Raw genomic sequence first — 16754 nt, 5'->3', positions numbered from 1 at the left:
TTTTTTTTTTTTTTTTTTGATGTGGGGTCTTGCTCTGTTGCCCAGGCTGGAGTGCAGTGATATGACCTTGGCTTATTGCAACCTCTGCCTCCCAGGATCAAGCAATTCTCCTGCCTCAGCCTCCCGAGTAATTGGGATTACAGGCATGTGCCACCATGCCTGGCTAACTTTTGTATTTTTAGTAGGGATGGGGTTCCACCATGCTGGCCAGGCTGATCTCAAAACTCCTGACCTCAAGCGATCCCCCTGCCTCGACCTCCCAAAGTGCTGGGATTACAGGCGTGAGCCACCACTGCCTGACCTGTTTCACACTTTTAAGTCTTTCCTACTCTCAGCAATATGTAATTGTCGGTCTTCCTTTCTTTTATCCTCTGATTGTATGTCCATACATCTCTGAGATACTTTAAAAGGTATCAAGAAAGGAAGCTATTTGAATGGTACTAGAAAGTGGTTTGCTTCTCAGAAAATACAGATAAGTGAATTGTTGTTTAGTCTATCTTCCTAATTTGGGGAAACTGCACAGTTGATGAAATAGTATAAAGATTTATGTCCAACATATAGCCCATTTAGTCTATAAATGAACATTAAATGAACATAAATTTACCAAGTAAAGAAATGCAACCGCTGGCATGTTATCGTATGGAGAGGAAATGGAAAGAGAATCAGTTGCGTTGGAGATATGAGGATAGTGGGTAGTCAAAATATGAGACTTTAAAGATATCTTTGGTAATTCTTACGACAACTGACTATAAAAGTAGGAGGAATGATTATGTAGGTTCTCATCCTTTGTAAGCATTATTCTTTATAAAGTATGAGTTTAAGTGAACCATTATAGTTTCTAATGTTCTTCTGACATTTAGTTTGTGTTTAGCATTTGCCTTTCCTTGTTTTGCCAAGTTTTCCAGTTTTGCCTGTATATGTTTTTTTTATTTTGTACTTTGCCTCAATTTCTGAATATACCCTCTATATTCTTTCTGTAGGTTCGGCTAATGATTTATTCATTTTAATGTAACGATCTCATTTAGATATTTGCAGGATTGATGTCTTTAACTGTAATCCCTCCCTCCCTCTTCTTTTCCCTCCTCTCTCCCCACTCTCCTCATTGTCTTCCTCTCCCTTTCCTTTCCTTGTTTCCTCTTCTGGTTGGAGCCATTTTCTGCCTGCCCATAATCTTTATTTTATTTTACTTTTTCGAGACAAGGTCTCACGCTGTCATCCATGCTGGATTGCAGTGGTGTGATCAAGGCGTACTGCATCCTCTACCTCCTGGGTTCATGCAATCCTTCCACCTTAGCCTTCCAGGTAGTTGGGACTACAGGTGTGTGCCATCACGCCTGGTTAATTTTTGTGTTTTTTGTAGAGACAGCGTTTCACCGTGTTGCCCAGGCTGGTCTTGAACTCCTGGGCTTAAGTGGTCCATCTGCCTCAGCCTCCCAAAGTACTGGGATTACAGGCATGAGCCACAGTGCTCTGCCATAATCTTTATTTTGTTTGTTTGTTTGTTTGTTTTGAGACAGGGTTTCACTCTTGTTGCCCAGGCTGGAGTCCAATGGCGTGATCTTGGCTCACTGCAACCTCTGCCTCCCCAATTCCAGCAATTCTCCTGCCTCAGCCTCCCAAATAACTGGGATTACAGGCAGGTGCCACCATGCCTGGCCAATTTTGTATTTTTAGTAGAGACTGGGTTTCTCCATGTTGGTCAGGCTGGTCTTGAACTCCCGACCTCAGGTGATCTGCCTGCCTCGGCCTCCCAGAGTGCTGAGATTACGGGCGTGAGCCACCACACCCCACATAATCTTTATTTTTAATGTCCATGTAGCTATTGGGTGTTCTTCAGTGCTATGATTACCCCTGTCTTCCTTTTCTTTTTCACTCAAGATTTTTAATTGCAATTCCTAATTCCCATGCCTTTTTTTTTCACCTAGTCATCCACACTTCTTGAGCAGTTACTCTTTCCCCAACATTTTATTCTTAAAAATTAAAAAATTTTTTTTTAGAGACAGAGTTTCACTTTGCTTTCCAGGCTGGTCTCAAACTCCTGGGCTGAAGCAATTTGCCTGCCTTGGCCTCGCAAAGTGCTGGGATTACAGGAGTGAGCCACTATGCTTGGCCGATGATAAAAAATTTTAAACATAGCCCGCGCACGGTGGCTTTAGCCTGTAATCCTAGCACTTTGGGAGGCTGAGGCAGGTGGATCACTTTAGCCCAGGAGTTCAAGATGAGCCTGGCCAACATGGCGAAACCCTGTGTCTACCAAAAATACAAAAATTAGCCAAGTGCAATGGTGCGCGCCTGTAGTCCCAGGTACTTGGGAGACTGAGGCAGGAGAATCGCCTGAGCCTGGGAGGCAGAGGTTGCAGTGAGCCAAGATCGAACCATTGCACTCCAGCCTGGGAGACAGAGTGGGAGACCCTGTCTCAAAAAACAATTTTTTTTTAAACATACAGAAAAATTGAAAGAGTTGTGCTGTGAACACTAATTTACCTACCATCTGGATTCCGTCATTTAATCTTTTATTGTTGCAGTTTGGAGTAGCAGATCTCAGTACACTTCAACCCTAAATATTTTAGCATGCACATGATTGCCTAGAGTTTAATATTTGTATAGAAGACTTTTTTCTTTTGAGGTAAAATTTACATAGAACAATATGCAAATATTTTAAAAACAACATTTAATGATCTCTATCTTCTATTTCAAGTCACTTGTGTTCTACTAAGAGGGCTAGCAGAACCATTATAAGGCTGCACTCCCAAAACTTGGTTATTCATTTAGAGTTTTAAAAATAAACTTTGATACAAAGTTCCTTAAGAATTTCTCCTTTTTTGTTTTTATTATATACATGTGCTAGACAGCAAAATGATTATAGTTAAGGCATTTATTTTTTCCAAATTGTTCTGTACTTTAGCAGAAACTCTTAGCATGGTTTAATGCTATTAGACAGTGCATGCTGGAGGAAATCAAGGATATTTTTGTTTGGTTAAAAGTATGAAATTATGAAGAAAGGCCAGGATTGCTTTTTTTTTGTCAATTTCACAAGCTAAATATGCAAAACAGGTAGTTAATTCAGAATGCTTTAAATATTTTTGGAGTGCTTTATAGTTTGTTAAATGCTTGGATTTTTCTTCATTCATTTGAGCCTCACATTAACCATGTTATATCGATGAAACTAATAAAGAGATGAAGGCGTAGAAAGTGGGGAGGGTAACACAGCAAGTGGTAGTGTAATCAGTTGAACTTGAATCTTCTCATTTTAAGTTTTGTCAAGTGGCAACAACTGCAATCACACTAAGTCTTTAGTTCAGGGACAATTCCATGTACTGGGATTTGTTTATGAATAACTACAAAATGTTTTCTTGTGCAGACTAGCGTTCACAGTAATGGCAGCTGTGATGCAAAGACATATAGGACAGTATTTTGAATTCTCCATGATGCAATACTTAGATATAAAGGAACTATCTATCAGGATCCAGATTAGGCACAGAACTTTCTAAGTGTCCTATATTTAGAGTGTGGCATACTGGTGCTACATGCACATTCTGTTCTTACAAAAGTGGACAATATCATGATTGAAGTGCCACTTTTACTGTGGCAAAATGCCTGTTGTTTCAGATGTGTATTATATGAGAAGCTCCTTGGAGAAGAGAAAGCCTTATTGAAATATCTGTCTGTTTTGGAAGGTTTATATTCCACAAGATCCTGAAGATACTTTCCTTCTTTTCCTTAAGTAGACAAATGCTTCATGACAAAACCATCTGGGGAAAATCAACTTGACACTGTGTGGGTAAAGGACTTGACAAAAATACAGGCAGTTTTGTTCTTATCAATTGAGGAAAAGGTTTAGCTCTTTCAGTTGTTTGATACCACCAAGGAAACACTCGAAGGAGTTAATGTGCTCCTGAAGAAAAGTGTTCTTGAGGAAACTTTGGGGTAGAAATTTACGGCAAGTCCTTTAGAATCAGAAAGAAAATAATCTATTTAAGGTTTCCTTTGAGTCTACATTCTCAAGTTTTGTCATTTTGTTGAAAGATTTCCCACTGGCTATGTTAGGAATCTTATTTCTTTCAAGGTTTCCTCCATCACTGATAAAGAATGACCTGGAGTTACTAGAAAATAGATTGCATGAGAACTGAAAAACCTTTCCTTTTTCCTTTTTTTTTTTTTTTTTTTTTTTTGAGACAGGGTCTCCCTCTGTCACCCAGGCTGGAGTGCAGTGGTACTATCACGGCTCACCGTAACCTTGACCTCCCTTGGCTCACATAGTCCTCCCACCTCAGCCTCCCATGTAGCTGGGACTACAGGTGTTCGTCAACTTGTCTGGATAATTTTTTTTTTTTTTTTGTAGAGACAGGATTTCACCGTGTTGCCCAGTGTCGTCATTTTTCTAATACTGGTAAGGAAACCTGCCTGCAGGGTACAAATAATACAGTTCTTTTAAAAATACTAGGTTATACTTTGAGCTAGGTTGTTCTTGATCTGCATTATGTGAACTGAAAAAGGCAACTGGACCTGGCCAATCAGTCATATAAACACCTAGGTGCTCTCTGTAGATATGATAAGAAGGATAAGGAAGATAGGAAGTTGTTCCTATTTCCTGCTTATCCTGTGCTGCTTTTTCCTGTCATCTCTTTCTCAGTGCTGCCTATTCTGGAGCTTGTTGAAACCATTTTGTTTGGAAGCAATTTTAAGAAAGAATTTTTTACATAAATCTGTGGTCCAGGAGTACTCTGGCAGGTGTAAGGCTTAGGCATTGTTAGTTGAGAAAGAAAGAAAATGGATCATGGGGATAGAGGAGAAAGAAAAGAAAGAAGTACATTCAAAAGAATGCTACCAGCAGTGGTTTCAGATTGGCGTCTCAGTAGTATAGCATATTATGTTTAATTTGGATGTGATCCGTTTGGGGGCTAGTTTATTTCTTGCGCCTTAGATTGGAATGTTTTTATTTTTATTTATTTATTTTTTTGAGATAGGGTCTCACTCTGTCACCCAGGCTGGAGTGCAGTGATCATGGCTCACTGCAGCCTCGACCTCCCAGGCTCAGTCAGTTCTCACACCTCAGCCTCCCAAGTAGCTGGAATTACAGGCACATGCCAACATGCCTGGCTAATTTTTTAAAAATTTTTGTAGAGACAGGGTTTTGCCATGTTGCCCAGGTCTCAAACTCTTATGCTCAAGCAGTTCTCCTGACTCAGCCTCCCAAAGTTGCTGCGATTATTAGACGTGAGCTACCATGTCTGGTTTTAAAATGCATCTCTTTTTCCTCAATGCTATTGAAATTTTAGAGAATTAAGAAAAAAATGCATCCATAATGCTATCTTCCTAACAAAACCACTCTTAAACTATTGATATACTTCTAGCCAAATCTATTTTTATTCTCTGATTATTTTTATGTGTCTGAAATTAGAAAATGCTTACATTTTTTCTCCTGCTTCTGTGAAATATCTTTCATTGTGTCCTTGGAAAGCTGACTGATGGACAAATATTGGATGATACCACAGTGCATTCACTAAATTGTCACTGTAGTCTGAAAAGGAACATTGTGTTGCATGTCGCTTTTTTTTAGTAGGTGGCTAATATTTGTATACACCATTACCATTTTTTTTTTTAAATTTTATTTCGGCTGGTCATGTGGCTCATGCCTGTAATCCTAGCACCTTGGAAGGCTGAGGCGGGTGGATCACCTGAGGTCAGGAGTTCGAGACCAGCCTGGCCAACATGGTGAAACTCCGTCTCTACTAAAATTACAAAATTAGCCAGGTATGGTGGCACACACATGTAGTCCCAGCTACTCGGGAGGCTGAGACAGGAGAATCACTTGAACCCATGAGGCAAAGGCTGCAGTGAGCCAAGATCGTGCCATTGAACTCCAGCCTGGGCAAGAAAGAGTGAGACTCTGTTTCAAAAAAAAAAAAATTTTTCAATAGTTTTGGGGTACAGATGGTTTTGGTTACATGGGTAAGTTCTTTAGTGGTGATTTCTGAGATTTTAGTGCACCTATCACCCAAGCAGTTTATACTGTACCCAATATGTAGTATTTTATTCCTTACCCCCTGCCCTTGCCCCCATCACCAAGTCCCCAAAGTCTATTATATCATTTTTATGCCTTTGCGTCTGTATATTTTAGCTCCCAATTATAAGTGAGATCGTATGATATTTGGTTTTCCATTCCTGAGTTACTTCACTTAGAGTAATGGCCTCCAGCTCCATCCGAGTTGCTGCAAGAGACATTATTTCATTCCTTTTTATGGCTGAGTAGTATTACATGGTGTGTATATACCACATTTTCTTTATCTGCTCATTGGTTGATGAGCACTTGGGTTTTTTCCGTATCTTTGCAGTTGTGAATTGTTTTGCTATGAACATGTGTGTGCATGTGTCTTTTTCATATAATAACTTCTTTTCCTTGGATAGAGACCTAGTAGTGGGATTGCTGGATCAAATGTAGTTCTACTTTTAGTTCTTTAAGAAATCTTCGGGTCATGCCTGGTGGCTCACGTCTGTAATCCCAGCACTTTGGGAGGCCAACACGGGCAGATCACCTGAGGTCAGGAGTTCGAGACCAGCCTGGCCAACATGGCGAAACCCTGTCTACCAAAAATACATAAATTAGCTGGGCATGGTGGCGTAAGCCTATAGTTCCAGCTACTTGGAAAGCTGAGGCAGGAGAATTGCTTGAACCTGGGAGGCGGAGATTGCAGTGAGCCGAGATTGCACCATTGCACTCCACCCTGAGCGACAGAGCGAGACTCCAATCTCAAAAAAAAAAGAAATCTTCATATTGTTTTTCCATAGTGGTTGTACTAGTTTACATTCCCACCAGCAATATATACACTATTACTATTAGTTAAGTGTATAATCTTCAAAATTATGCTGAAGATGATTGGAGACCCCTGAGAAAATTTTCTGTCCTTTTCAGTTGTTCTGATTTGTGTCTGGGATATATCAGCTGCTACATTAAGAAGTACATTTTTTCGTGTTTCCTTTTTTTTTTTTTTTTTGAGACGGAGTCTCACGCTGTTGCCCAGGCTGAAGTGCAGTGGTATGATCTCGGTTCACTGCTACCTCCACCTCCTGGGTTCGAGCGATTCTCCTCTCTCAGCCTCCCAAGTAGCTGGAATTACAGACATGCGCCATCTCACCCGGCTAGTTTTTGTATTTTTAGTAGAGATGGGGTTTTGCCATGTTGGCCAGACTAGTCTCGAACTCCTGATCTCCTGTGATTTGCCCGCCTTGGCCTCCCAAAGTGTTGGTATTACAGGCGTGAGCCACCACGCCCAGCTGGTGTTTCCATTTTTAAATGAGTTCTTAATAATCATATCCAGATATATCTTCTCTAGTGAAATAAAAGTAATAAACCATCATCAGTCTTTATTCTGGTGGACAGAATAATAAGTTAGCTCTGATGAATGAGAAATGGTGTCAGATAAGTTGGGAATATCCTGAATCTTTATTGGAGAAAACTTTTTGGTGGAGTAGTTCTGCTTTATTTAGCCTGAATCAAGTAAATTCCAGTACATTAAAGTCATTTAGAATTTCAATATAGCCAATTCTGTGAGAACAGACTTACTTGAGAATTCCTTTGTGATTCATACTGTAATGAAATTTTGCTGGTTTATTTTGTTAAAGGAAGTCAAAATTTTTTTAAGTTACAGAATATTTAGCTAAATGAGCTATACTTGTTAGCAATGTGTATAGAAGAAAACAGGTCATGAAATTTGGCTTGCATTCTTTCATGGTAATCTTTAATCTCAAATACCATGTGTTAGAAAGGTTAGATGGTCTTTTTCATCCTTATTATTTAATCCTGGCGGATGGGTTTTTCTTCTCCCTTTTGTTAAAATAAGTCTAATAAGTAATAGTAACAGGTTCATAGATACATGCTTTTTTTTTATATTTTGAGGAGGAGTTTCCTTCTTGTTGCCCAGGCTAAAGTGCAGGGGTACAACCTCGGCTCACTGCAACTTCTGTCTCCTGGGTTCAAGTGATTCTCCTGCCTCAGCTTCCCAAGTAGCTGGGATTACAGGCATGTGCCACCATGTCCCGCTAATTTTGTATTTTTAGTAGAGATGGGGTTTCACCATGTTGGTCAGGCTAGTCTTGAACTCCTGACCTCAGGTGATCCACCTACTTTGGCCTTCCAAAGTGCTGGGATTACATGCATGAGCCACCGCGCCTGGCGATATGTTCTTAATCATTTGACTGTATCAGTTTTGTTCATCACTGTACCTTTAGCACCTCCTGTAGTACCTGGTAACAACAGACACTCAGGTATTTGTTATATGGACAGTGTTGGTTATCGTTAATTACAGAATAATAAACCTTCATTTTTTTCTTTTATATGGTTGTTGGGTTTTTTTTGTCCGTTTGTTTTTTGTTTTTGTTTTTTTTTTTGATATGGAGTCTCTCTCTGTCACCCAGGCTGGAGTCCAGTGACATGATCTTGGCTCACTACAACCTCCGCCTCCTGGGTTTAGGTGATTCTTGTGCCTCAGCCACTGGAGTGGTTGGGATTATAGGCATGCGCTACCACGCCTGGCTAATGTTTGTATTTTTAGTAGAGATGGGGGTTTTACCATGTTGGCCAGGCTGATCTCGAACTCCTGGCCTCAAGTGACCAGCCCACCTCAGCCTCCCCAAGTGCTGGAATTACAGGTGAGAGCCACTGTGCCTGGCGTTGTTGTGGTTTAATTGGAATTTTTCTTAAATTACACTAAAAAGCAAAGTTAGTTTTGTAACTATAAGGCTTAGTAGTAAAACCACTTGAACATCTTCTAAAAGTTTAGGCTGAATAACTTCTGAAATGTTTTTCATTCTGGTATGGAAATTGGTTTTAGAAATAACTATAGTAATTTATTTATTTATTTATTTATTTTGAGACAGAGTCTCGCTCTGTCTCCCAAGCTGGAGTGGTGCAATCTTGGTTCACTACAACCTCTGCCTCCTGGGTTCTAGTGATTTTCCTGCCTCAGCCTCTCGGGTAGCTGAGATTACAGACGTGTGCCACCCTGCTCGGCTAATTTTTGTTTTTTTAGTAGAGACAGGGTTTCACCATGTTGGCCAGGCTGCCCAGCTATAGTAATTTTAAGTGGTTAAGTAGAATTTCCGCTGATGGCAGCTTTCTGAGGCTAATATTATAATACACTCTCACAGGTTGCCGTGGGTAGCATAGTGAAAAGAGCTGGGAGGTTTAGTAATTAGTATAAAATTAAATATTCTAAAATTTATTGGAATAATTTGGTAGTGGGAAGGTATTTGGTGACTGATTTCTCTAGGAAGAAATACAATTTCTCTGTTAAAAGTGAATGTATAAATGAACATGAAAATTGCACAGAAAGAAATAAATTATTATGTTTTTGTTTACTTCAGGGCTGAAAACACAGTTAAATCACTTTCAAAGTTAAAAGACTGTTAAGAACACAAGATGGGGACTCCTGGTTCTGGGAGGAAAAGAACACCTGTGAAAGACCGATTTTCTGCAGAAGATGAAGCTTTGAGTAACATTGCCAGAGAGGTATGTTTGGTAAATCCCCTCTCAACACTGAGTTGCACAGATGTATTGTAAAAATGCCGATTTGACAGAGATAGACGTTTACTAATTGAACTAGTTTTGGATGTTTATCATGAGCAAGATGTTATAACTGGTCTCTAAAATAGTGTATTAGAATAAAATATAGTTGGATATTATCAACATAAATCAAATATAGAGATGAATCTCTGAACAACACGTTTTATTTGAGACAATAGAATTGTAATTTGGGCATACACACAGACTGCATTGGTCTTTGGTATGTCCAAAGAACAAAGAAAAGATTGAGGTTTTTATTAGAGAAATGTTATGCGTTGTTTTGAAAGAAAATGCATTGGCACTAGCGAAGTTTTTGGGAGCTGGCATGCTCTGATTTGTGAGTGACTGTGGAAGGTAAAACTAGTCTTAGAGTTACAGCAGTTCATTTCTGCAGCTACTAGGTAAAACTGATCTTAAGGTTATAACAGGTCATTTCAGCAGCTGGCTTGCCAGATAATCCCTGGACAGGTGCTTGTTCCCTAAGTGCTTTTCTTTTCCTTTTCTTCCCCCCGGTCTCGTGACTCTAATTTAATTGGGTATGACAAGATAATTCCAATGTATATAATCAATTTTCACAATATCCAATGCATCCAAAATTAATTTTTCTTTATATTTTTGTGGGTTACTTGAGTTCCATGTACTTGTTATAATGTATGGAAATTTATAATTAATCTTTCGAATGTAAACTTAGGATAATTAGAATGTTGAAGATATGAGGACTATATAGAAATACTCATTGGGCTATTCTGTTAATATGCTTTAGAGGTGGTATATACATGTTGATGGAAACAATATTTCCTGTCTGTTCAGATTCAATGTTTTATTTTTTGAAACATTGCAGTGGAATTTTTATGTTTAATTCTTTTAGTTGGTAACAGAACTTCTGGGGCAATTTTGTTTCAGTTTGTTGTAACTCAGAAAAAAGAAAAAGGGAAGGGGTGTCACCTGTTGAATCACTGGCAACATTTCCTGCAGTATATTGGAAATTTAACATGACTACCAGCTGGGATTTCTTAGTCAATTGCCAACTTTGTTTCAGACTCTATCTGCAACTGCAGACTGACCGTAAACTAATATGGTATGAGAGTTGCTTAGAGCATCATTAAGAGCATCATTAAATTATATTTTTTTGGTGAGAATTATTACCATAGCACTTCTTCTTTGTAATTAGTAAATAACTCATTTAGGAATAGTGTAGTTTCCTTTTGACACATTACACACTCTTTTGATCCAGCTCATTGTTATGATTTTCCTTTTGGAAGCTACTCGGTTAGCTTTTGAATTAGAAGTCAAATGCTGTAGGAGGCTATTTGAAGCAAAGGAAAGTTACTACCTAAAACCTGATAAGAAATTGTGATATTACCATAACAAAATACATTAAAATCAATGAGAGCATTTGGATTGTTTCCATGTCTTTGCTGTTGTGAATAGTGCTCCAGTGAACATACATGTGCAGGTATTTTTATAATAGAATGATTTATATTCCTTCAGGTAATGGGATTGCTGAGTCAAATGGTATTTCTGGTTCTAGGTCTTTGAGGAATCACCACACTGTCTTCTACAATGGTTGAAGTAATTTACATTCTCACCAACAGTGTAGAAGCATTCCTGTTTCTCCGCAGCCTTGTCAGCATCTGTTGTTTCTTGACTTTTTAATAATCGCTATTCTGACTGGTGTGAATGGTTTCTCATTGTGGTTTTGATTTGCATTTCTCTAATGATCAGTGATGTGGAGCTTTTTTTCATGTTTGTTGGCTGCATACATGACTTCTTTTGAGAAGTATCTGTTCATGTCCTTTGCCCACTTTTTAATGGTTTTTTTTTTTCTTGTAATTTTGTTTAAGTTCCTTGCAGATTCTGGATATTAGATCTTTGTCAAATGGATAGATTGCAAAAACTGTCTCCCATTTTATAGTTTGTTCACTCTGATGGTAGTTTCTTTTGCCTTACAGAAGCCCTTTAGTTCATTAGATCCCGTTTGTCAATGCTTGGCTTTTGTTGCGATTGCTTTTGATCATGAAATTTTTGCCTATGCTAATGTCCTTAATGGCATTGCCTAGATTTTCTTCTAGGATTTTTATAGTTTTGGGTTACATTTGAGTTACATCGACTCTCAAATGCCCATCAATGATAGACTGGATAAAGAAAATGTGGTGCATACACTCCATGGAATATTGTGCAGCCATAAAAAGGAACTATATCGTATCCTTTGCAGGGACATGGATGGAACTGGAAGCCATTATCCTCAGCAGACTAACACAGGAACAGAAAACCAAACACCACATGTTCTCACTTATAAGTGGGAGCTGAACTGTGAGAACACATGGACACAGGAAGGGGAATAACACACACTGGGGCCTGTGGAGAGGGAGCACAGTGGGGTGAGGGAGAGCATCAGGATAAATAACTAATGCATATGTGGCTTAATACCTAGGTGATGGGTTGATAGGTACAGCAAACCATCATGACACATGTTTACCTATGTAACAAACCTGCAGGTCCTGCACATGTATCCCAGAACTTAAAATAAAATCAAAGAGATATTTTCAGTTAAAAGATGAAAAAGTAGATACAACTTTACAGTGAGTGATCTTAACTATTTGCACAAATGAAGCATTTTGGAAGCAACATAATTGTAGTTGAAAATTGAAACTACCCAGAATGTTTCCTTTCAAAATTGGCGAGATTTACCCTGATTTCTATAAGGGAGGAAAATGCCACCACCTTCTAGTGTCCTTTTGTGTTGTCACTAAGTATTTGAACTTTTTTTTTTTTTTAATGTGATGCTTTCTTTAAAAAATTGTATAGGATTCTAACATCCAGCACTTATTGAGTGCTTACTATGTGGCAAACACTATTCTAAGCATTTTACATGCATTAATTCATTTAATCCTTATAAAAATCTGCAAAAAATTCTGCAATCAGTTTTTTTATCTGCATTTTGCAGATGCGGAAACCATTGCACAGAAAAATTAAGTAACTTCCCCAAGGTTACATAGCTAGGAAATACTAGAGCTTGGATTCAGACCCGGAAGCTTGGCTCCAGAGTCTGTGCATTTAACCTTTTACTATGCCAGATTGTTTCTCAGTCCTCTCTAATTCCACCATTAATAGCTTGTTTTTTGTTTTCAGTAATTTTCATGACTTTGAAAGCAGTTTTACATCTTGATTCTCTCAAAAGTCTTGAGCTAAGTAGGATAGATAGATATTATTATTAGCCATGTTTACAGCTGAGGAAACAGGTGATGTTCAGATAACTGTCTAAAATGTATCAGAAGCAAGGCTAAAAATTCAGCCATTTGAGTCATTGTTCATGTTCCAGGAGAGGTGGGCTTTGGAGACTTACAAGTGTGACTTTGAATTCTGGCTATACTGGTTGCTGGTTGAGTAATTTTTTTAAGTAACTCTCTAGACTTCAGTTTCCTCGTCTGTAAAATGGGAGTAATATTATTTTGCTGTCTCACAGTGTTGTGATGGTTAGAGAAGATAAGGCATGTTAACCTTTAGAACAGTGTTAGGCTTGCAGTAGGCTATTTGTTGCTTATTGAAAAGCAGAAATTGGGCTGGGCGTGACGGGTCACGCCTGTAATCACAGCACTTTGGGAGGCTGAGGCGGGTGGATCACGAGGTCTGGAGTTCAAGACTAGCCTGGTCAACATGGTGAAACCCCATCTCTACTAAAAATACAAAAATTAGCTGGGTGTGGTGGCTGGCGCCTGCAATCCCAGCTATTTGGGAACCTGAGGCAGAGAATTGCTTGAACCCAGGAAGCGGAGATTGCAGTGAGCCGAGATTGCACCACTGCATTCCAGCCTGGGCAACAGAGCAAGACTCCGTCTCAAAACGAAAAACAGAAAAGCAGAAACTGAAAATGATAATAGAAGACTGGTAGAAAGGTAAAATGGACTCTTTTTGTAAAATAAACTTATTAAGATAGGTTTTCTAAAACATGACCGATCATCAGAGTCTCCCAGGGAGCTTTATCAGCGTACAGATTCCCAAGCTATACCTCATACTTAGTAAATCTGAATCTATGGGGGTTGAGCCCAGAAATCTGTATTGCTTGGTTGATTGAAGGAGATGAGGTCTTGCTATGTTGTCTAGGCGGGACTTGAACTCCTGGGCTCAAGTGATCCTCCTGCCTCACATACTCTCACATTCTCTCTCTCTCTCTCTCTCTCTCTCTCTCTCTCGCCTTAAGTTAGAAGCAAACAAAAAATCCCCACAACAATAAAAATGATAAATTGCTTAATCTTTTTTGTTGTTGTTGTTAAATCTTAAGAGTTTAGTTTATCTTTTCCTAATTTCAGATTGTTTTTTGAATTGAACAGGGAATGCCATCAATAAAGAAAAATAGCTTCTTTTTCTTCTTGCTGCTTAGGATTTGCTCAGGTTTACATGCTCCTCAGTTGGCCAAAAAGCAGGTAATCTGAATAAAGAGGAAAAGAAGCAAAAAGCATAAATGTGGTTTATAAACTGAATAATTTGTGTGCTAAAATATGGAACTGAATGCATTTTAATAATCTTAGTAAAATAAACATAATAGAAATTTTACCATTTTAACCATTAAGTGTAATACTTCTGTTGCATTAAGTACATTTACCTTGTTGTGCAGCCATCACCACCATCCATCTCCAGAATGCTTTTCTTTTTTTCTTTTTTCTTTTTTTTTTGAGATGGAGTCTTGCTCTGTCGCCCAGTCTGGAGTGTAGTGACGTGATCTTTGCTCACTGCAAGCTCCACCTCCCAGGTTCATGCCATTCTCCTGCCTCAGCATCCAGAGTAGCTGGAACTACAGGTGCCCGCCACCACACCTGGCTAATTTTTTGTACTGTTAGTAGAGACAGGGTTTCACCGTGTTAGCCAGGATAGTCTCGATCTCCTGACCTCGTGATCCGCCCACCTCGGCCTTCCAAAGTGCTGGGATTACAGGCGTGAGCCACCGCGCCCCGCCCAGAATGCTTTTCATCTTGAAAAACCTGAGTGCATTTTTATGTTTAATTTTATTATTGTTATTTTTTTGAGACAGGGTCTCTGTCACCTAGGCTGGAGTGCAGTGGCATGATCTTGGCTCACTGCAACCTCTGCCTCCTGGGTTCAAGTGATTCTCCTGCCTCAGCCTCCTGTGTAGCTGGGACTACAGGTGAACACCACCATGCCCAGCTAATTTTTTACTTTTAGTAGAGGTAGGATTTCTGCATGTTGGCCAGGCTGGTCTCAAACTCCTGACCTCAAGTGATCTGCCCGCCTCCACCTCCTCCACTCCCAAAGTGCTGGAATTACAGGCATGAACCACCGCGCCCGGCCTCTGAGTTTGGTGGGGTTTTTTTTTTTTTGAAACGGAGTGTCATTCTGTTGCCCAGGCTGGAGTGCAGTGGTGCCATCTCTGCTCACTGCAATCTCTGCCTCCTGGGTTCAAGTGATTCTCCTGCCTCGGCCTCCTGAATAGCTTGGATTACAGGCATGTGCCACCACACACGACTCATTTTGTAGAGACAGGGTTCCACCATGTTGTTCAGGCTGGTCTCAAACTCCTGATCTCAAGTGATCCACCTGCCTTGGCCTCCTCTAAGTGCATTTTTAAAAGATATTGAAATGTTTGAAGACTATTCTGTGAAGGCAGGAATGTGGGTAGATTTATAAGTCCTGTCATGTCTGTAATAGGCATGTTGCTGTTTTGCTCTGGGAGCTCAGACTATTATAGCTGTAGGAAGATCTCAAAAGAGCAAATGTCGGAAGGGATCACTTTCCCTAGGGTTTCAGAAGACCAATCTGAATGCTTACCTTTTGTGTGCGTTTGGCTTTGATATTTTCATGGGCTTGTGAAAAATGCCATTTCAGAGTTGACTTTCAATGAAATTGTCTGAAAGCATATACCTGGTGTATCAAATTGGGGACCCTTAGATACCTAGCCTCTCAAAAGGAGAATGATGAGGGTAGAGTGAAAGCTAGTTATGCTGCCTTACCATAGTCAGTTTGGTGAGTGTTAATGGTGAGTTTCCTTTTGAGAAGAAATTGAAGCCTCTTGAAGGGTTTGCAAAGTCTTTTTGAGGCATCACGGAAGCCTGGAGTGTTATTGCTTTTCTTGTTTTAGAGCTGAAATTATGAAGAAAACACATTTTATGCATACTTCTTCAAGTGAAAGTCACAAGAATGTTCCTTTTTTTTTTTTTTTTTGAGAGAGAGAGAGTCTCACTCTGTCGCCCAGGCTGGAGTGCAGTGGCGCCATCTCAGCTCACTGCAGCCTTCGTCTCCCAGGTTCAAGTGATTCTTGTGCCTCATCTTCCTGAGTAGCTGGGATTACAGGCGTGTGCCACCACACCCAACTAATTTTTGTAGTTTTTGTAGAGACAGGGTTTCACCATGTTGGCCTGGCTGGTCTCGAACTTCTGACCTCAGGTGATTGCCTGCATCGGCCTACAGGCATGAGCCACCATGCCCAGCAACAGGAATGTTGCTGATTTTTGTCCCTGATGATCTGAGATTTTTTTTTCTGGATCTAAAATTCTGTGATTTCTTCCAAAGTCCAGAACCCAAAGAAAATTGATGTTCTTATGCATAGTTCTCTTAAATCTAGAGAATGAATGTCAGACATAGAAACTGATTATCTTTTCTAGATCAGAGGATAGGATCCTGAAGAGGAAGTCATAAGTGACTTCCCCAAGGTTACATAGGTAAGAAATAGCAGAGCTTGAATTCAAACTCGTGAAGGTTGGCTCCAGAGTCTGTACATTTAATCTCTTACTATGATTAATAATTATTTAATAATTATTATTTTTAATAGAGACAGGGTCTTGCTATGTTGCCCAGGCTGGTCTCGAACTCCTGAGCTCATTCAGGATAGGATCATAAGAATTGGAGTCTAGTAAAGAGTATCCAGAGATTTTTGTGTTGAGCAGAATTTACACATAAACATATTTGGTTTAACTGAGTGTGGTGACATGTGCCTGTAGTCCCAGGTACTCAGCAGGCTGAGGTAGGAGGATTGCCTGAGCCCAGGAGTTCAAGGCTTCAGTGAGCTGTGATCCTGCCACTGCACTCCTGCGTGGGCAACAGAGTGAGACCCCCACCTATAAAAATAAAAAATATGGCGTGTAAATTTACTTGTAAGAGGTAAGAAAGGAAGCTTCATGGCTGTTTCACATTTGTGTCTGCTAGAACATTTGGATTTTTTTTTTTTTTTTTTTTTTTT

At 39.6% G+C, this 16754-nt stretch overlaps 1 protein-coding gene across 1 annotated transcript in view; it reads left to right on the top strand.

Moving 5' to 3' along the window:
* LRRFIP2 (LRR binding FLII interacting protein 2) overlaps nt 1-16754 on the top strand; it is a 135152-nt gene that overhangs the window by 18689 nt on the left and 99709 nt on the right. The window contains exon 3 of the mRNA XM_017865726.1: nt 9364-9508. Coding sequence (XP_017721215.1) covers nt 9419-9508 — 90 coding nt within the window. The 5' untranslated portion in view covers nt 9364-9418. The remainder of the gene's footprint in view (nt 1-9363; nt 9509-16754) is intronic.

Source organism: Rhinopithecus bieti, unplaced genomic scaffold (genome assembly GCF_001698545.2).
Source record: "Rhinopithecus bieti isolate Rb0 unplaced genomic scaffold, ASM169854v2 scaffold_2432, whole genome shotgun sequence".
Classification (NCBI taxonomy): Eukaryota; Metazoa; Chordata; class Mammalia; order Primates; family Cercopithecidae; genus Rhinopithecus; species Rhinopithecus bieti.
This window is presented reverse-complemented; position numbering and strand designations above follow the sequence as displayed.